Source organism: Amborella trichopoda, chromosome 2 (assembly GCF_054954075.1).
Source record: "Amborella trichopoda isolate Santa Cruz 75 chromosome 2, AtrichopodaSantaCruz75HAP2 v2.0, whole genome shotgun sequence".
NCBI lineage: Eukaryota > Viridiplantae > Streptophyta > Magnoliopsida > Amborellales > Amborellaceae > Amborella > Amborella trichopoda.
In genome coordinates, this window is record NC_142337.1 from 7,325,403 (window position 1) to 7,347,436 (window position 22,034).

At 36.0% G+C, this 22,034-nt stretch overlaps 1 protein-coding gene across 5 annotated transcripts; it reads left to right on the top strand.

Moving 5' to 3' along the window:
- Window positions 1-2,157: 2,157 nt before the first annotated feature.
- Window positions 2,158-20,071, top strand: LOC18443201 (C-type mannose receptor (DUF620)). Of its 5 annotated transcripts, XM_088857710.1 has the most exons (7): window positions 2,160-3,272; window positions 7,399-7,621; window positions 7,720-7,775; window positions 11,850-11,949; window positions 16,160-16,469; window positions 16,673-17,032; window positions 19,352-20,071. In XM_088857710.1, exons 5-7 carry the CDS (start codon window positions 16,161-16,163, stop codon window positions 19,844-19,846), a joined length of 1,164 nt encoding a protein of 387 aa, XP_088713836.1. In that variant the 5' UTR covers window positions 2,160-3,272; window positions 7,399-7,621; window positions 7,720-7,775; window positions 11,850-11,949; window position 16,160; the 3' UTR covers window positions 19,847-20,071. The 5 variants fall into 5 exon arrangements, with proteins under 5 accessions (XP_088713839.1, XP_088713836.1, XP_088713837.1 ...); XM_088857713.1 differs by lacking the exon at window positions 16,160-16,469 and having other exon boundaries at window positions 2,158-3,272; XM_088857711.1 differs by having other exon boundaries at window positions 7,399-7,775.
- Window positions 20,072-22,034: the final 1,963 nt, after the last annotated feature.

Sequence of the window (22,034 nt, forward strand, 5' to 3'; positions counted from 1 at the left end):
GGTTTTGAGGAGTGAAAAGTGTTAAAAGCTTATCCAGTGATCTTGGTGATAAAATATGAATGAGTGGCTTGGATAAAAGCCTCTCATGTGCAATTGATTTAAGGCATCAATGATCAAGATCAAATCCATCTTTATGATCGATCAAATCCATCTTTATGATCTAAATATAAAAGTAACTTATGAGATCAATTATTACCCTAACTTGAGTATTCACTTCAAAGAGAGAGAGAGAGAAAGAGAGAGAGCCCTTGACAAAAATGCTGTCACCCATGGTATTATCTTCTTCCTTGAGCTATCATTTGAAACCCTTCAATGGAGTAGTCTATTATTTATGTGATCAAGCCCATACCATTGTTTCATTAAAGTATTGATTTTTCTTCTTATATTTTTAATTCCTGTCTTATTTCCATTATCAAAACTTGCTATAATTCTTAATTTACAATAGCTTTCTTCGCTATTGGCAATGAAAACGTGATATTTGAAGAGACCCAAGCAATATAGTAGTCCATACACATAATATGTGTAGACTAGTTTGCTTACTCCATGATCTTGAGTAGTTTCAACTTGATTTCTTGATATTATTTTTTTGGAATTTTTTCCTGAGAATAAAAACTGATGAGATATTTATTTCATCATAATTGAGCATAAGAAATAAACCATTGAGTTCCCTTAATGTTGAAAAGTTTGTTTGATCCCTTATAGACCACATGGTGTAGTTTCATCATAACTTCTTTATTTTATGTAGTATATCTCTCAAACTTTGAAGAGCTATTTTGATACATGTCTCTCTCATTATTTGATCCCCATTAAGTGAAATAAATGTGATCATTTGCTTCCTGTTGGATTGATCTCCTTGAGTTATTATTATTACCTGTGCCTTGGACAATAGGACAAAATTAAATATTAAAAAAGCCCTTTCGCACAAGGGATTCGAACCATGGTTTCCCCATATATGTTTACATGTTAATTTGATATATTTACAATTATTTAATAGATTCATGATTGATTAAGTTGAGTATGTTGTATGAATATTGAGATTGTTTTTCTTTTTTTTCTTGCGGTATGTGCTTTAATGCTATGCATTATTGTTTATGCGAATTGAAATCTTATTAAATTATTATGATCAAGTGTATGATGTGTATAAGATATTATGAGGATGAAGAATGAAGATGAAATTATCATATAATTTTGATATAATAAGGAATTGCGATTGCAAGTCATGCAATATGTTGTAGAGATATACAATTTGAATATTTGAATATTGTATTCAGTTTAATTGTATGTTTTAGTAAGGGATTTGTAAGGGACCTATTACGGTTGAATTTTATTATTCAAATGTGTATAAACCATGTTTGTAGGCTAGAATTTATGTATTATGGTTTTGTATTGAGATATTCATACATTAATCCCTTGAGTTTTTATAGAATAAATTTTTTTTTAAAAGATTGCATTTCTAGCCTATTGGTCTTATACCATCAACAATGGACCTGGACGTAACTTGGCTCCCGAGGGATAGATTCAATCTGGGTCTGCATATGGGTTTAAAATTTGGACCCAATGGGTTGGGTCAGCTTCCAAATCTTGGACCCAAATATTATTCGGGTCCGAGTCTAGGTCCGGGTTCGATAATATTTTTCGGGTTTCAATATATAAAATATGTTTAAATATAGTTAAATATAGGGTGGCAATGGACCCAGACCCAAACCGAGACCCGTCGGGTATCGGTCAAGCATTTGGACCTGGCTTTCGGGTCCATCTGGATCTAACCTGTACTCATAAATCGTTAAAGATAAAATACTTTACTATAAGCCCTATTCATTTGGGTGTATTAAAGGTCGTATATAATTAGAGCCAGTAGTCATCTTAGCTATTAAACGACAAATCACACGGCTGAAAATCTAATAGCGTGTGATTGTGACATTGTTGTCAATAAAAGAGGTATATGATGGTTAAAAAAAAGATAAAAAAAAAAAAAAAAAAGAAGCTCTAAGTGAGGTTGACAATGGACCCGATACCGCACAAGGTTGGCCTCAAACCCGATGGGTGTGGGTCTAATTTTTGGACTCAATAGGTAAGGTCCGGGTCCAAAACCTCGACCCAACTCTTGAGATATGGATCTTGGTCCATCAAGATCCGACCCATACCCAACAAGTTGCCACCCCTATCTCCAGCCAAATAGCGGCGATCATCTCTCATTCTCTCTCTAACATAAAGAATTGTCGAGGGCCCGTTTGTTTCGATTCCATGGTGTCTCATGTGAACTCGGTAGGCATTGTCGTCTCCTCTTTACGCCATAATGAAACCTGTGGCACATTTGCTCAGGCGCTTTCCCTTCCCTTCTCTTTCCTCTTCCTTTTCCTCCTACTCTCTCTCTCCAGAAAATACACAGTCCATCTCCGGCACTTCTCTCTCTTCTCTCTTTGGAGAAAAAAAGAACCACCTTCTCTCTCCTCCTCCCTCTTCTCCCCGTCGAAGCAATACGCAAGTGACCTCCATCTCTCTAAACACTGCTCAAGTGTCCTCTCCTGCTCCTCCCTCCTCCTCTTCTCTCTCTCTAGACAATACCCAACTCACCTCAACTCCATCTCTGTCTTCAAACAAAACCCATCTCACAGAAGAAGAATTAGAGAGAGTGAACCAGCTGATACCTCTCCTCTGCCATGAAAACCACTTACTAGAAGCCATCAAGCTCGTCGAAGCTTGTTTCATGGCGAATTCTTCAATCGAGTCTCTTTCCACCATCCAATCGCTGGTTCAGCGGCTCTGTGAAGAACCCAACTTGGCCCAAACCATGGCTCTCATCACCAAGCTCAAGCACATAAGGTGTCTCAAGAAAGATGACTTTCTATCTCTTAACAAACTCCTAATTGTTGAGTATTTTGGAAGACGGAGGTTCAAGGAGGGCATGAAGCTCTTTGGGAGGCTTTGTGGGGAGGATTCAAAATGGGCTCCTGATTATTCTTTGTGTGAAGAGGTTATCAAGGGGTGTTATAGGTGGCCAATGGGTTTTGAGGCCTTGAGAGTTGTTCGATTTATGGTGGGTAATTCAGCTATTCCTGGTCCAGATTCATGGGGTCTGGTTTTGAGGTGCCTGTTGAGAGAGGCTAGAGTGAGAGAGGCCCAAGAATTGAATGAAGCTTTTGTTGGCTGTGTTCACAAAGAGGGTGGAACTTTGGTTAATGGGTTGGAGAAGCTAGCTAAAGTTATTGATAGGGTATTGAATGACTGGGAAAACTGAAGCTTCTGCATATAGATTGGATTTCCTCATCTGGGTAACTCATATTATTTTTTTACTTTTGATTTTTTCTGTATTGTGTGCAACTCTTTACTCCTATCTCTTGCAATATCTTTCTTTTTTAGAGCAAATTTGTTGCAACTTTCGTCATAAAGTAGTGATAGTTGAGAGCTTTCTGTCTCATGTTGTTTCCAGCATAAATTCGTTAAATAAAATTGCAAACTTTTTCTTGGATTCCTCCATCTTCTGGTAACCTCATTGTGGGGTTTTTATTTATGATTGGTTTTTGGGGGTTTTTGATCTAACAAGAGCAAACACATTTTAAAAGCGAGATGAATATTTAATAACTTACAAAAGTAAATCATATAATATCCACTTAGACTTTTTTCTAGTTAAGAAGACAGAACAATCATCATGTAAAAAGACTATGAGGGAATCCCAGTAGAGAATTTGACCATACAACATAGGCTCATGGGTATGGATTTTTGTGTTAAGAGATGGAGTGACATTAATGGGTGTCTAAGAACTAGGTGGTGGAACTTAAAAAGTGAGAACATAGACTTATTTAGGAACAATTGACGAAAGAAGGAAAATAAAATTATGATAACAAAGTTAATGTTACATGGAATGAGATGATTTAACAAAGTGGCAAAAGAAGTTTTAGAAGTCACTTTTTCATGTTCCAATTGAATGTTTTCCATTTTTTTATTATGATCAAAGGAGAAAACTATTCTTTTGACGATGGAATGATGAAATTCAAAAGGCCATTAGCAAAATACATTCATATTACAAAGCTTGACAAGGGGATAGCAATGATCAGAATTTAGAATAATGTAGAAATATCAAGAGAAATGCTAAGAAAATATTAAGTAAGGCTAAGCTTAAGGCTTATAGTAATCTATGCAATAAATTAAAGACATGAGAAGGTGAAAAATATGTCTTCAAAATAGCAAAGATAAGAGAGAGAGAGAGAGAGAGAGAGAGAGAGAGAGAGGATATGTGTGGACCTAGATCATGTTAAATGCATTAAGAGTGATGATTAGATGGTGTTGGTGAAGGATGACATGGTCCGTGAAAGGTGGGGAATCTATTTTCAGAAGTTTTTAAATGACGACCACATTTGGAGGAATCATTGATATAACGAGGTCAGAGGTCATGGATACCTTGTAGGATTAGGATATCTAAAGTGAAAAAGGCTTTAAGAAAGATGAAGGTAGGATAGGCTCTGAGACCAGATGGTATACCATTAGAGGTTTGGAAGTACATGGGAGAGATTGGTATATTCTGGTTGACCAAGCTATTCAACAAGATTTTGATAACAAAGAAAATGCTATATGAATGGAGGAAAAGTATTATTGTACTTATTTACAAGAGTAAGGTGGCTTACAGAGTAATACGAACTATCAAGGGATTAAACTTATGAGCCACACTATGAAACTGTGGCAGAGAGTTACGAGCAACGACTAAGACATGAACGAGTGTATCAAAAAATCAGTTCAGTTTTATGCCAAGGAAGTCAACCATTGAGGCTATTTTCCTACTTAGGCAATTGATTAAGAAGTTAAAGGGGAAGAGAAAAGAACTCCACATAATCTTTATTGATTGAGAAAGCTTAAGATAGGTTACCTAGAGAGAATTTGGTGGGTGTTGGAGAAGAAATGAGTGTCAAAGAGGATATATTGACATGGTTAGAGATCTATACAAGGGAGCACAAACTAATTTGAGGACATTTAATGGAGAGACAAGTGAGTTTTTATTGTTAGTAGGCCTACATGTGGGGTCTACATTATGGACGAGTTAACTATGCGTATACAAGATGAGGTCTCATAGTGTATGTTGGTTGCAGATAACATAGCTTTGATTGATTAGACTAGAGACGATGTAAAGACAAAGTTAGAACTTTGGAGGGATGCTTTAGAATCCAAAGGTTTTGAAATTAGCTGGACTAAGATAAAATATATGAAATGCAAGTTTAGTAATAATATGAGCAGAACAAGGAATTACTTGAGATTGATAGCCAAGAAGTACCTAAAAGAGATTGTATTCGATATCTTGGAGCGATAATCTATGAGAAAGGAGAATTGAGGTAGATGTTGCTCAGAGAATTTAAGCTTTGTAAATGAAGTGGAGATGTGCTTCTGGAATCTTATGTGATAGTCGTGAACCAATGAAACCGAAGGGGAAGTTCTATAGAATGATTGTAAGACCAGCCCTGCTTTATGGGATAAAATTTTGACGCTCAATAAACAACATATCGATAGAATGATTGTGGTTGAGATGAGGATATTGAGATGATTGAGTGGCAAGACAAGGAACTCTAGAATTTGGAATGAATAAATTCAAGGGAACTTAGGTGGGTCCAATAGGCGATAAAATAAGGGAAAGTAGTCTTAGGTGTTCTGTCATGCGCAACGTCAACCTAGAACATTACCAGTTAGGAGTCGTGATGTGGTTCAAGTGGAAGACTCTAAAAGGGCAAAGGGAAGGCCCCAATAGACATAGATGGAAGTAATGAGAAAAAAGATGGTGATGTATGGTTTGACTGAGAGTTTGAGCCTTGATAGAGCGAAATTATGTAACAGGATTCGTGTAGTGGATCCCATATAGTTGGGATAAGGCTTGGATGATGATGTTTATATATATATATATATATATATATATATATATATTAACTTCTGTCTATAGTTAGACTTTTTTTCTCTTAATTTCTTTAGTCTTTGAGCTACTGAAACTGCAAGGACTGTGTCATATGAATATGTTAGACTGAGCTCGTAGAAAGTCATTGTCCTTTTTTCCTTTCTATTTTTATGTATTTTATTTATTTTATTTTATTTTTTGCTTCAGCACTTTTGGCCTACAAGATTTACATGGTTTGTTGAGTGAACCACCATGCCTGTTGTTCTTTTGGTTGTCTTTGACCTTCGAAGACACACTCGATGAGTTTGTTGTAGGTGTTAGGCTGAATTCTGGGTGAAAGGGTGTTTTTTAGTACCTTTGTGGCTTATCGCTTTCAATGAGATGGAATTGGAAAAACCAATTACTGTAAGACCTTGTTCAATATCAAGCATTGACAAGAATAAAATCCCTATTTCTAAGCTGCTAGGTTGACACTGTCATGGTTTATTCACCCAAAGTAGGTGCTCTGCATTGTATTCCGATCTTTAAAAGATTTAACGTTGTGTTTTCTTCTGCTTTAATCTTTACACTGGCAGTTGAGGCATCATTGTTTTTAGCTGTTGATGTTTTTTTGACAGTAGGTTGTGAGTCTCTATAGTCTTTAATTCAAACTCTTCAAGTTAAAAGATTACAGTTGCAGTTACGAAACATGTCGAGAAGGATGTTAACTTTTTCCTTTGATTGATTGTTGCTTCACTTGTTTCTCGATGATCTTATCTTATAGAATACTGGCATGGCACTAGGCAATGGAAAATCTGTACGTGCTCAAATTTGATTCCCAACTGTGAATAATCCAACCAAGCTATCTGAACATGAAAGGACATGCACATGTAATTGCGATGTATTTATTTACATATAAGAATTCAAAATCATAAAAAATAACAGCAGTCACATAAACTTGAGCCCTTTTTTAGTGTAAAGTGGTCAAATATTTTGCAACTACTCATGCAAAAGGCCATCAGGTTGCTACTTAAGTGACAACACCATTGAATTCTGGGTTCATTTGGACCGCATCACATTAAATTTAAAGTCATCACTGAAGAGCTGGACCATACAAGAAGCAGATCCCAAAATGAACATATTTTCCATGGATCTTTGTATATTTATGTGCATGCTATTGCTGTTATATGAAAGCTAACCATGTAACGTCATTTCACATAGAGAGAAAAATGGTAGAAGATTCACACCCCACTGGGCATTGTGCTGATTGGGGAAGATGGAAGTCCCCTCGCTCTTTTTATTGTGATCAGGGCTAAGCCCTGAATTGAATAGTTGTGTAATTCATTGTACAAATCGCTTTGTTTTTTTGAAGAGTTACTGCTGTAATGTGAACATGTAAATTCTACTATATTAATGCAAAGTCAAACTTTCTCAAAAGAAGACCCCAAGTTAATGAACTCAAGCAGAACGAAGGGCACTCTGTATATGTCAACTATCTTTAGCGATGGTAACCATTAAAGATTTGGAGGCATGGATTTGGTGTTTAGGTGAAGAGAAGGAGTGGGTGGATGTGATTAGAGCAGATTTCAAGGCACCGAGGCTCAAGAATCTCTGTCCAGCTCTTTGGTACGATGAGGTTTCATCCTGCATGGTTGGGAAGAGCATGTCACATACGAGAGGTGAGGTAAAGAGGTTCCAGGCAACCGAGTTAGTGCATATGAAATATAGTGAAAGACAGAAAATAATCTACTCGAAGTATTTCCCATAAAGGTTGGTTTCATCTGGTTGGTTTTTCCATTTGACTTTTCTCTTCATGTTTATAGCAGTTTCCTATGTCAAATTTCTCTAGAAATTTTGAATTTCTCCAGGCTCAAGGAATTGCCATGTCAATGTTATATGACCATGGTGGATAGCTCTTTGACTAGTAAGGCACTTTAAACTCTGTTAGGGTTACATGGTTGTGTCTGTCATCGTGGCTATTTTGTCTTCTTTATCTATAACAGGTAGAAGCCTCAATTGCTTCAGTTTTTTGTGTTAGGTGCTTTAAACTCTGTTAGGGCTACATGGTTGTGTATGTGATCATGGCTATTTTGTCTTCTTCATCTATAACATGTAGAAGGCCTCAATTGCTTGATTTTTTTGTATTAGATTGAACTGTGAGCAACACTTTTCCTTTTCTTGAGTACTGGGTTTGCTACAAAATGATACCATTTTGGCTTAATCGCTCATCTATCTTTATGAAATTAGGTTTGTGAAAGGGATTCATATTTTATGAGAATCTGACATTGTACTTGACCATTAGCAATAGTGAATTGCTTCCTTATAATCTTTTGAAGAATATTATTGACTTCTAACAAGGAACTCTTAGTTTTGATAGTGAGAATGCTACTTACTGGCTGATTTTATCGGATTCTTGTTAATCTTTATGTTTGAGTGGTAAGGCAAGGCCCAAAAACTAGAGTAGAGTTAGGTTAGTGGTCCTGCCCCCCTAACAACTTGTTGAGTTTTTTAACCTAGATTTGAATACTTGAAAATCAGAATAAGGGATTTTTTGTTAGAATAGCATAAACTAAATAGTTGGGTTTTTGACAGAGCTTTATAACAGTGACTAGTTTAAGAACTCAAATGTATCCAACATTCCAACATGGAAAAGACGAATTGGTATATTTGATTATGATTTCATTCTGGCAGGCTTTAAACTAGCCTTGAATTGGTGAAGGGCATGGATATCATTTGGGACACCTTTACTTAGAGCAATTCGGAAGGGAGCATGATGGGCTCATGAAACATTTATCCCTCCAAAAAATAGATTGCTTAGGAAACATAAGTTTCTCCAACTTAGAGAAGATAACGATGGTAGCAATCTTGCAAGTTGTCTTCTTTTACTGAAACTTGACTTACTATGAGTCAGAACATGACTTCTAATTTATACTCAATGCCCCTGGTTTCTTGACATTTGAATTACTTATAGGACACGGTTTCTATGTGGCCAGCCTGCATATTGTAGAAATGCGGGCTTGGCAATAAATATATCTTTTAAATACAACTTGATCCTAATTTTTAGAGAATATATAATCTTTAACATAGAGATCATGAAAAAAAAAAAAAAGAAAAATTGAAAACTAAAAATAATAATTATGTTAAGAAAACATTTGGACAGATAGTTACAATTGTGTTTAGATGGACCACCTATTTGCATCCATCTTTAACATGGATGCTTTATACCTCTGGACCGCAGAATGTAGAAATGCATTCCAGCCCGCATGAAACAATTTTCCTTAACTTATAATCCAGTATAGAAGATACTTTAAGAAAACCTTAAATATGGCAGTCCCAGTCTTTAAAAAAGGGAACTTCTTTTAAAAATCTTTAAAAAGAACTATCAAAGCTCATTTGAAGTTAGTATATATTGGTCAGCCATGGTAAAAGGAGTATTTTTAACATGTAAAAAGGGTTTAGCCTGTCAAAACTATACAATGTCAGGCATGCACCTCAATCTGCTTTATACGATCATTTCTCGCAGCCATTCTCTAGTTTTGGTCTAGATTCTATTACAAAAATTTGCCTAGTGAGTTCTGAAAATTACCTAGTGACTTCTGATGGACATTTGTATGGTCCAGTTGTAAATGGCTTCACAAATGCAATACGAGCTGTATGACCATTTCTAGTTTAGAATCACCACATACTCCAGGAAGTAGAACTAAATTATGTTGTTTAAAAAGATAGAATTTGTAATTTCTTTCTATCAAACTTCATTCTCTATGGCGAGCATTTGATTATTTTGTCAATGAAAGATAATCGATCTATTCTAGCTTTTGCATCTCCCCTTTTTTTTTATCCTTGTATTTCTTTTGTTTTGCTTGAGCCCATGATGCTAGAGTTGCTGCATCTTCTATTTCTTGATATTCTTCTTCAAGTAGTTCCCAAAAGTCTTGTTAAATGAAGTGTGTCTTCACTTGGAGAGGCCAATGATCATAGTTTTTTCTCCATTAAAAATGGGCACGTTTGAAAAAAATTGGTAGAATTGCTGGAATTTGTTACAACACTGTGAAGTATGTAAATATGATGAAGGGAAATAAAAAAATTGGATAGATTAGGATGTTTTAATAACAAATTTGTTGGAGCAATGAAAATATGGAGTGGCATTTTCTATTTTGATGTGGTTATGCCGAAGTCGGAAGAGAGAAATTAAAGAGATGAAATTTTATTGATTATGTGTTGCAAGTTTTTTATTACTTTATTGATAACTTGAAAGTGTTGCAAGTTTTTTATTACTTGGGCTCTAAGGCTATACATCCTATTTACACCTCCTTACATCCTATTTAGACCTCCTTGGATTTCTCTAGAATATTCTTCTTTGGATTACAAAAAGGCACATTTCTAGAGACTAATGTGACTTGTATATGATTCTAGAAGATGAGAGAGAATGAATCTAATGGCACACTTCTCTGCATAACTATAGAGAAATATAACAATATTTCTAGAGAATTCTAGAGAAAGGAGGAGATGGGTAGAGAGAGAAAATTACAAATTATATATAGTTTTTAACAGTTTCTACCCTTATCAATCTTGGCCCATTCTTTGTGTCATGAAAATCACAACAGGAAGTGGAATGGAATTTAAGAAATCTTGTCAACAGCAAAATCTTTTCTTTGCTCTCTTTTCTTCCTTTTTCTTTAGATCATGAATAAGAAAATTAATAGAAAGCGAGGGGAACAATAGAAAGTGATAAAGTAAGGTGAATGGAAAACATTACTATTCCAACCTTGGTATCTTGATCATTTAACATTTATGTTCTTTATTTTATAGGTTAAGCTCTAGAAATATTTTGGAAATGTTTGGAGTACTCCTGGAGGGTAAAGTCATGCACAAGGAAAACTATTAGATTGTGAAATGTCAAAAAATGCGTAAGTAAAAGATTAACATCACATTATGTAGAAACCTCAATGTTGCTACATTTGCACAAATAGTTAAATAGAATGGACAAATTGAATTGCGAGTGCTAATTGTAGAGATAGTTTTATGTAAAATTGCTGCCATAGAAGAGGGCACAGGGCAGCTGCTATGATTTAGCAATTCCCAAAATTTGTACCTAAGCAAATTTTATTGTCAGACTTAATATCAACAAGGAAGTGGAATGTATGGAAACATATGATCGTCCTCTATCCACAAATTTATCTATTGCAAATAATAGATCACGTGCATTTTGATGCACGAATAGGAATAGTTCCAAGGATTTGGGCAGAGTCTTTATTGTTTAAGGTTTTGACAATTGCAACAGTACGTCTCAAGTTCAAATCCTACTACTGAACCACCCAAAAAGAAGATAAAGAATTAGTTACATGGGCTACTGCAACGACCCACCCTGCATGACTGTCATAGATGTGCAATATTTGGTAGCCTTTTTCTTCCTTTACTTTACAATTGCAGACACACATTTTTTTCATGTTTTTAATTTCTTGGCAGGAGCCATAAACCAAAGACATGAGCTACTGCAAGGTTGATTTGAATTTATTTTCCCAAACATCATGTATCCATTATTTGCATTAACTTATCATGGTTGTGGCTTCTCGTTCTTGAGATGGATTCATGTGACATTCCTCAATCCCACTTATCCCTCATGGCACTCTATTAAATTGTGACTAAGACTGATTATGATCAGTTTCTGATAGCAGTCGTTAATCATCCGTCATGGGCTCTGTAGACAGGATATAACCCATTGAGCCATGCTAGCATTTGGTGTTGGAGATAATATTCAGGATGTTCTTTAGGTTCTTATTGCAAATCCCTTCTGTATGACTTTAAGGTAGCATCTGAGATAATAACTGTAGAACAAAAAATAATAATAAAAAAAAGAAATTTCATTGTTTGTCTTGGTGTTCTTTTCTTTGTTCCTTTTGCAATTGGTCTATTCTTCAGTTGGCAACCTTGTTCCAATTGAACCCATCATAGAGGACCAAGACCATAGTCAGATATTGAGATGCATACTGTCTTTCAGGCTCTGAGTGAAGGCCTTGAATTGGTTCTCATGATCCTTGATGGAAGACTGAAAGGGGTCGGTTACTCTTCAAGCTTTCTCCGAGGTTGCTAGTATCTAGGTGATCTCTCTCTCTCTCTCTCTCTCTCTCTCTCCCTCTCTCCCTCTCACGCAGGCACACGTACACACATGAGTGTTTAAGGGGGCCTCTCATTATCTTTACAGACTGCTTCTCCCAAATGCCATCCAAGCGTGGATGTTTTGGTTCAGTTGATCAGAGAGAATGAACTTGGATTCTTGAGAAAAAACCGAAAACTGTTAACTAATATGGCTGGATTATGGATCTTCATTGTTTCAACGTCAGATTGAATTTTGCTTGAAACTTTCTTTATTTAGTCTATGGACATGAAAGAAAAGAATTTCAGGTCCCAAAAAATAGTGCATCTTGTAATTAGTCATCTAAACGATCTATTTTCAAGATTTTCAATTGTTTGTCGATCTATTTGATATGTACCCTTGTTAAGTTTTCTAAATTTCATAACTAGGGATGAAAGTATATTTCTAAATTTTATAACTAGGGATGAAAGTACATTTTATAGCCATCATAAGGTTTCTCACACCAGAAAAACATCTCCAAAGAAAATTTAGAAGTGTACCTTACTTCTACAGTTTAGATACGATACCTTATATAAATCTCACCTGATTATTCATGCATATGTACCTCTCTAGGGTATTTGGGAGAACATTTCTCTCTCTCTCTCTCTCTCTAATGCAGTCTGCTAGGGACATAGAGAAGGCGATAAAAAGATATCCTAGTCTAGCCCAACATGCACGGCCTGCTTCTTCAATCTTGAATTGTAAAAAAAGAGTCGAGGGTTAGCTGGAAACCTCATGTATTACATGGTCCCCTCGACCCTACCCCCTCTCTCTCTCTCTCTCTCTCTCTCTCTCTCTCTCACTTTCTCACTCTTCCCCCATTAGACATTTTGCACTTTCTCTCTCTTCCCCCATTAGACATTTAGCACTTTCTCACTCTTCCCCCATTAGACATTTTGCACTCTCTTCCCCCATTAGACATTTAGCACTTTCTCTCTCTTCCCCATTAGACATTTTGCACTTTCTCTCTCTTCCCCCATTAGACAATTTGCATTGGCCCACCTTGAGTCAATTTGATGGTCGACCCTCATTCTCTCTCTACCCCACCTTGACAAACTGTGTTTACACCTCCATACATACCTTGGCTTGTAAGACCCTTTCTCTTTCTCTCTCTAACAAATCCCTACGATGCCGACCCTCCAACCCACCCTTATCAAATTAAAATTGCAATTCATCCCCCCACCTTACAAATGTGGATCAAGTGGGTATGGTGAAGTCCTTTTCAAATCCAACCCTCTGGCTTCCACTTGTAGTTAATCAAATTATTATGCCAAAATATTTATTACAAGCTGAGGTTTCTATAAGGCCTAGGCTTATGAAAACAAAATAAAACCTCGCCTTAAATCCTCATCCCGAAAGTACTTTCGTCAATAGAAATATTTGTGACGCTCTAAAATCAATTTTAGTGGGGAATATAGACCCCTACCCGTTTTTTCTTATTATTATTATTGGGAATGGAAGCCACAATGTGCAAATATGCAGGTGCTACCGTGGCTACCCAGCCTTTACCCTCATTAACATATCATATTTCTTTGGAACTAACTATTATAAGCCCAACTTATAGAGAAATGCAGTCGTGATTATTGGATCAGTCCAGATTTAATATGGGCTGATCTGATAGACTTGACTGTATTTTGTATTTGAATTTTAATATTTTTTATATAAATCTAAATTATATGAAATTTGGAGCGTTCACTTTTCTCATCAATACGCGATTAATAAAAATATTTAAAAAATTATTTGCAAAATTTAAATTGATCAAGATACTGTTACCTGGTGCATTCATCTCTAGTGTCAGGTCGTATGCCTTGGATTCCTAGTAATAAAAAAGAGAATATGAGCAGTCTGATTTTCTTTCTTCTTTTCTAGTTTTGTTGGCTTATTTGGGGAATGAATTTAATGTTTCATTAAACAATATTAATAGTAATAGACTAAATAATTTGAGCAGTTTTTTCTTTCTTCTCTTCTAATTTTGTAAGCCTTATTTGGGGTATGAATTTAATTTTTCATTTAACAATATTAATGGACCAAAGTCCGTAAGTTAAGTTTGCGTTTGGCCAAAAAAGCGATTAAGGTAGCCAACACAATCTTAACATGTATCTGTTTTTATCTTTTTCCACATGCTTCTCTTTATCTTCCACTCCTCTCCCTCTCTATCTAAAGGCCCACCCAGGTATAGGGTTTTGTTACGCTACACTATTTGTGGTGCATGCGCTTAGAGTGTTCAACATTTTTTTGACACTAAGATACCCTTAAATTGTAATATAAAATTTTTCAGGTAAAAAGTATTTTTGATTATTTAAAAGGGTAGAATGGATTTTTTTATAAAAAAATAATGTCATTCTATTAATAGTTAAAAAACAATTCAATGATATCACAAAATATGTCGGTAACATCATTGTCCACTATTGTTAATGAATACTTTTGTTTCTATTAAGAATTTTTATTTTGTTCTTAAGTAATTATTTAAAATATCCGTAGACAAAAAGTTACTGCACTATAGGATAAGGGTATTTAAGTGTCAAAAAATGTTATGGACTCTAAGGATATACTCTACAAGTGGTTAGTGTAACCAAATTCATATATATATATATATATATATATATATATATATATAGTGTAGTTTGTATAGAGCTGAGGCTCTAAACAATCAAAGTAGAACTCATTTTCAAATAACATCTAAAAAAATGGTTTCAATACTAGAAATATTTATAATAGCCTTAAAATATATTTTCATCTTTAATTATAAAATTTAAATCTTAAAAAATAGTATTGATCAAGCAATTCTATGAAAATTTGAAAATCTTGAAACTTGATTATCCAAATGTGCATTACAAGATGCATTCAAAACTTGTAATCCATTTTTTTGTCTCATGTACATGCATCTTGATGTCGATATGATCAATCATTCTAGTGAAATTTTTGAGATAGGCTCTAATTTGATTGTTTAGAACCTCTGATATATATATATATATATATATATATATATATATATATATATATATATATATATATATATATATATATATATATATATATATATATATAACCCTTTTCCAAATGGTGCGGTTTGTATAGAGTTTAGGCTCTAATAATCAAATTAGAGCCTACCTTCAAATAATGTTGAAAAATGTAGTTTTAATACTGGAAATCTTTGTAATAGCTTTAAAATATATTTTTATCTTTATTTATAAATTTTAAAGCTTTAAAAATAGAGTAAACCAACAGATATACGACAACTTGAAAATTTTGAAAACTGATGGTCCAAAAATGTATTACAAAATATACTATTTTTAATACTTGAAATCTGTTTTTTTTCTTATGTCCATGCATCTTGATGTCGAGATGATCAATTTGAGGATATTGGAGTATCAAAACAATCTTTTTTTTTTTTTAAGTAGGCTCTAGTTTGATTGTTTAGAGCCCTGGGCTCTATATAAACTTTTGCCCTTTTCCAAATGGGTCCAAATGGATTTGGCTGGATCTCTGCACCTAAGGACACATATTGGCAGCTCTCGGGAAGGAATTAAAGTGGAAAAGGTTGAGACTTGCACCTCTGTCTCTCTCTCCTACCAACGCTCCTCTTCTCTCTCTACAACATGAACCCACTCTCTCTCTCCTATAACAGTCCCTTCTCTCTCTACAACATGCACCCATTCTCTCTCTCTCTCTCCTATAACAGGCCCCCTTCTCTCTCTACAACATGCACCCACTCTCTCTCCTATAACAGTCCCCCTTCTCTCTCTACAACATGCACCCACTCTCTCTCCTATAACAGTCCCCCTTCTCTCTCTCTCTCCTGCCAGCAGTCTCCTCTCTCTCTTCTGCCAACAGTCCTCTCCCTCTCACAACATTCCCTGACCTTCCCTCTCAACCTGCCCCACCTCTCTCTCTCTCTTTCTCTCTCTAGGTGCTAAGTGCTGTTTATCTCTGTGTCATATTATTACATAAAATAGTAAATGCCATTTTTGCGGTTGGACAGGCGGATAGCCTGTCCCTTTTGTCTGTTGCAAACGCCCTTCTTCTCCTTCCCTTCCCATAAAAAGCCATTAATTTCCATACATAATATATAGCTCCTTTCCTTCCTTAAAAGCTCCTCAACTCTCTCTCTCCATAGCTTCCTTAAAAACTTACCAACTCACTCGCTCTCTCTCTCTCTCTGTGCATTTGTGAAGAATGGGAAGGAGGGGGAGAAGAAGAGAGTGGTATGGGGAGGCTCTCTCTCCTCTGATAGAGGGGCCGAGCCCGGAAACTTATGGGCAAGGAGAGAGAAAGGAGAGTTCATGGGATGTAATTCGAGTGTGGGTTAGGTCTCAAATTGGGAAAGGTCTTCTTCTTAATAGCCATGGAGCCTACAAAAGCAATTGGAATAGCAGGAAATTTACAGATCTGAAGCTTCTCTTAGGTGTTTTGGGTTGCCCTCTAGCTCCTGTTGCTGTAACAAATGAGCCTATTCCCCACATCTCGATTAAGGACACCCCAATTGTAAGCTCTCCTCTCTTTCTCTCTTATACATTTTCACTTTTCTTGAAAAACAGAGATAGGGTGATTATTCTTTACAGAGTAATTTGGATTCGTTCTCACTCTCAGTTACATTTTCCCAGTTTTTTAAAAATCAGATATAGCAATTTCCTTTTCACAGAGCAATTTGGGTTCTGTCTCTCAAACTCACAATTCTTGTGATACAGGAGACGTCCTCTGCCCACTACATTATACAACAGTACATTGCGGCGACGGGCTGTTCAAAACTGCGGAGAGGCATAAAGAACATGTACACAACAGGGTCGTTAACCATGACCTGCTCCGAGACCGAGACGGGAGGTGGCAAGACGGGTAGAGTGAGAAACAACGGAGGATCAATAGAAAGGGGATGCTTTGTGCTTTGGCAGATGAAGAACAGCACCAACGACATGTGGTCTGTGGAGCTCGCAGTTGGGGGAATGAAGCTCCTGGCGGGGAGCAATGGGAAGGTGGTGTGGAGGCACACACCTTGGCTTGGCACCCATGCTGCTAAGGGGTCCCCTCGACCTCTTCGACGCGTCATCCAGGTTTGATTTCATCTCTCTCTCTCTCTCTCAAACACACCAGTTAGACATAAGCTCATAAAGTGACCCTCTCTCTCCACCCCCCTCTCTCTCTAACACTACAGTTTGATATAAACTCATAAAGTGACTCTCTCTCTCTCTCTCAAACACACAATTACTTGAACATTAAGGGACCCTTTTTCTCCTCAGCTGTCCTATGTGCTTAGCCCTCCAAATGGGATGTTGGTTATCACAGTTTGGCATCTCTCTCTCGCTCATGGGGACATGGGGTGTCTTGAAAAAAAGAGATGCAATTGTTTTCTCTCTCTCTCTAACTAATGGGGACATAGGGTGTCTTAAATAAAAGAGATGCAATTGTTCTCTCTCTCTAATGGGGACGTGCGATGTCTTAAAGAAAAGAGATGCAATTGTTCTTTATCTCTCTCTCTCACATATTCATCTTACATTACATTTATAAATGAGGTGTCTGATGCAGTTGTTCTTTTAGGCCTTTGTTTACCAAAAGAGACTCTCTCTCTATATATATATAACAGAAAGAAATTGGACCTCTGTCTCTGTGTCTTTCATAGACAAATTTGATCTCTCTCTCTCTCTCTCTTTTAGAGAGAAATTTGGTGGCTTTCTTTCTCTCTCCTGCCATTCTTCAACAAACTTGGTGGACACATACCCAGCTTTGGAAAATTTTATCGATAAAATGCTGGGCCCTGCGGCCCACTTGTATGCATTTGTTTGTAGGTTTGGATGTATGTGTGTATAGGGAATATGGAGGCATATCTCTAGGGCCTCATTAAATATGATACATCACCTTACTAAGTATAGTTACCTCTAGTATACCTGTGTTCCTAGGTTTTTAAACCCGAAATAGTACAGAATAATGGCTGGCCATGAAAAGAGACCGCGTGGTCCCTCATGTGCATCCTCAATCCAGTAGTAGGAATAAGTGTATATTTATCCAGACATGCACCTAAGGTGTGAATTCATTTATATATGAATGTCTACTCCTAAGAACATGCATGTATTTGTGCATCTCTCTCTCTCTCTTGTTTGGGTATCTCTCTCTTCTTTCTCTCTCTTGTTTGGGTATCTCTCCCTCTCTCTCAAAAGTGTCTAGTATGTTTGTTTAAAAATGTGGTATATTGACATAATGTACATAATATAATTTTTTTTTTTTATAGGATGGTTGGCCAAAAGGGCTTGAGTTCAATCAACCATGTACCCTTTGATCTGTATTTGGGTGATTTATTAAAATAACTATAAGATATGAACCATTTAATGTTTTAACCATATCTTTTGCCTTAGTTCAAAGCACCCTTAAGAAAACATAGATCATGACATGGAATAGTTTCGAAAGGGTCAAGTGTTAAAGGAAAAAGTATATATAACGTTGCAACCTTAAAATGTAGAACTACAAATGCACCTCAAAAATCCATCGGAAAAGGTTATTTTTAATGTTGAAAAATCTTGTGATTGATCATCTCGACATTGAGATGTATGACTATGAAAAATAAAAATATTTTGGGTCTCAAAAATAGTGCATCTTACAACATATTATCTACACCGTCCATTTTCAGGATTTTCATACGTTTATAGATCTACTTGATTTTAACCATTTTTGGAATTTAAAATTTTGTAATTAGATATAGAAATAGATTTTGAGGTAATCCTAAGAACATTTTACATCAAAATTATAAATTATGATAAAATTTGAAGGTCCACCTTAGTTGGATTGTTTAAGGTTGCAACCTTATGGAAACCACAGCCAATGTTAAATGGTTAATCTTTTTATCGGTATTTAGATAAATTTCCCTATTTTACACATACCCCACTGCCTTTTCATAATATAAATTTTTCTTTTGGGTAGTTCAGTGGTAGGAATCGAGCTTGAGATGTAGTATTGGTTGATGTTAGTTGATAATCACTCAAGCCCGAGACCAATTCCTGTAATATTAGTTAAATATATACATCTATAGGAGCCATATTAATATTAGTCATGAATTCTAGGTTGGTTGCTCCTGTTTAAGTTAAATCATTTTTTTCACCCATGGCAGTTAAATATGCAATTTTTTCATAAGAAATTGCCTAATGCAAATTGCACTCCTATATTACAATTCCTTTTTGGAAACCATTATGCATGTATATACTCTAATAAAATTAATTTTCACATGTGCTACTGAATTCATGCATGCTCTGGATTATTACAAAAAAAAATTCACTTTCATTGTCTATTATTACAAAAAGTTGCTATTTTCACAAGATCATTCACTGTCTGGATTATTACAAAAAATTATTGCTTTTTCAACAAATTTTATTCAATTCATTCAGGGTCTAGACCCAAGAACAACAGCAAGCATGTTTGCACATGCACAATGTATGGGTGAAAAGAGGGCCGGCGAAGAGGACTGCTTCGTTCTAAAGGTTGCAGCCGATCGTCGCACCGTGGTTGAGAGGAGTGAAGGGCCTGCAGAGGTGATTAGGCACGCGCTTTACGCTTACTTTAGCCAAAGGAGTGGCCTTCTGATACAGGTCGAGGATTCACACTTGACACGAGTCCAAGCCACCCCCTCTGATACTTTGTATTGGGAAACCACAATCTCTACGACGATTGGGGATTACAGAGAGGTTGATGGCGTGCTGATTGCCCATTCAGGGAGATCCACAGCCACGATTTTTAGGTTCGGAGATGACTCGAGTAGGCAGGGCCGGAGTAAGATGGACGAGTGGTGGAGGATAGAGGATGTTGTGTTTAATGTGCCCGGTGTTTGCGTCGACTCCTTCATACCTCCCTCCGATGTCGGTGCCGGTTTACCGCCATCATAGCCTGTGTGTGTGACATTAGGATGACCTGGACATTGCGATTTGTTCAATGCCTTGTTTGTTTTGTTTATTTAGAGTGGTGAGATTGATGATTGAAGAGATTTATTTGTAAATGGGAGTAGTGCTAATGAAAAGAGTTTTTCTTGGAAATGGCAAAAAGGCCAATGTATATGACAGAAGCTATGATAGACACTCATCTTTATTACACTGAACTGCAAAATTTAAGCAGGCTTTTGAGTTGGAGAGACAGTTGGGAGTAGAATAGTCCGTTATTTTGCAGATGCATGTTGGAATGGTCTGAGAATCCGTTATTTTGAACTTTCAAGATGCGTGTTGGAATGATGAGAGAATCCCTTATTTTGAGCTTTAAGATGGGTGGTGGAATGATGAGGGAGGATTATTGAGTGTTTAAAGCAGGGATTATGCTCAACGAATGTTTTGTTTTCCATGAATCGCAGTGCGATTTTGAGCCATACATCCAGGGCATGGGCCTGGAGCCAATGGTCCATTGCCCCTCTAAACCCCGTAAAAAAATAGATTTTAAGTTATAAAAATAGTGCATCTTGTAATGCATTATTTGAGCTGTTTTTTATATTTTCAAGTATTTGTAGATATGCTCTATCTGTATTATTTTTTAGGCGTTTTGAGGCGTTAAATTTCAAAGCTAATGATAAAAATTAATTTTTAAGCCATCACATTGCTATTGAAATGGCATCTTTCAGTATGGTTTGGCGGTGCACTGTTACCATTATTTTTTAAAATTTGCACCTTATACAAAACATACCCATAATAGTTACAAAACACGTCCCTTATAGTTATCAATGTGAAGGTGCAGTTTGTACAAGACAACAACCGTATTTCTACAATTCTATTTGTAGAAATAAAGTTGTAATATTTTGTAATCATCAATTTCAATTGGATGGTGTAGATTTGACATTTTTTAAGAACAGTTTAAAAAAGTTATACATCTTCTAAACTAATGTTAAATTTAAGACCCATCTAAATAAACATAGATTCTTGCAAACCTTTTTCTACAAGTAAAGGTTGCAACTTTGCAACCTTGAAAAACTCACAATTTTGGGATCTACATAGATTATTTGATTCTGAAATATATAATATAATAAGTATAAATGGAGAAACACTCAAAAAAGGAAAAAATATAAGAGGAGAAAATTAATGGGGTCTTTGTATTTCTCTGACCAAAATTTTATTTCATTCATCAGATCAAGAGCTTCTTGTGTAGCGCATCTTTTGTTAGGAAATTTAGTCCTGATATTTTAATTTTGCCGGATACAAACTACATCCGCTTCAAAGCGATCTTGGGTCGAAGGCAGGAGGAATGGTATTCAATAGAAGTACAAGGGCTGGTTCCTATAGGGCTAATGTGATGAGACCTTGTCTCTAGCCCAGATCTAGGTCGGACCAGGTTGGACCTAATTGACTCGAAGCAAAGAAAGACAGAAATAAGGGAAGAAATATGGCCAGGCCCAGACTAAGGCCCTGTCATGGCCTTAGCCTAGGTTTGTGTTGGGAGTAGATACCAGATCACCTTTATTACATATATTTTTAGTTTTCAAAACTTAAAAAATATTTACAAGAAGCTCAAATACACCTGTATCGAAAGAAAGACCTATGCGATCTTTTATCGAGGAATACAAATTTTTTTTTTTTTTTTTTCACCTCTTTCTTTTGGCAAAAGATCACTTACAGGTAGTCTTTATTATAATAAAATAAATTTCAAAATAAAATCAACATAATAATAAAAACAAGATCTTAACAACTTGATGTCATTAAAACAACTATGCACTATGCTTGAGAATAAAAGATAAGATTGCAAAAAACAAAAGGAAGAGTGCTAGAGACTACCTCAACCGGGCTTATTACACCCCACACCGAGTCACCACTATCCGATGGCGCGGGATCAATGGTCTAGCTTCAATTTTGGATGGGGAAAGTAAATTTCGGCCAAGCCACACCAATGGAACATAAACCCCTCTGATCACAAACTCAAACCCTAGGTGAATTCTCTTAGCAACCTAGTTTGAGAGAGATGGATTCTCTTTTTGCTAAACCTTAAAACCCTTAGCCATAAATCCATATTTTAGAGATAGGAGAGAAGAACTCTATAACCTAAACCTTTAAGTTCTTTCACAATGTGGGAGAGAGATCAAACATGAGAAAGATAAACTTT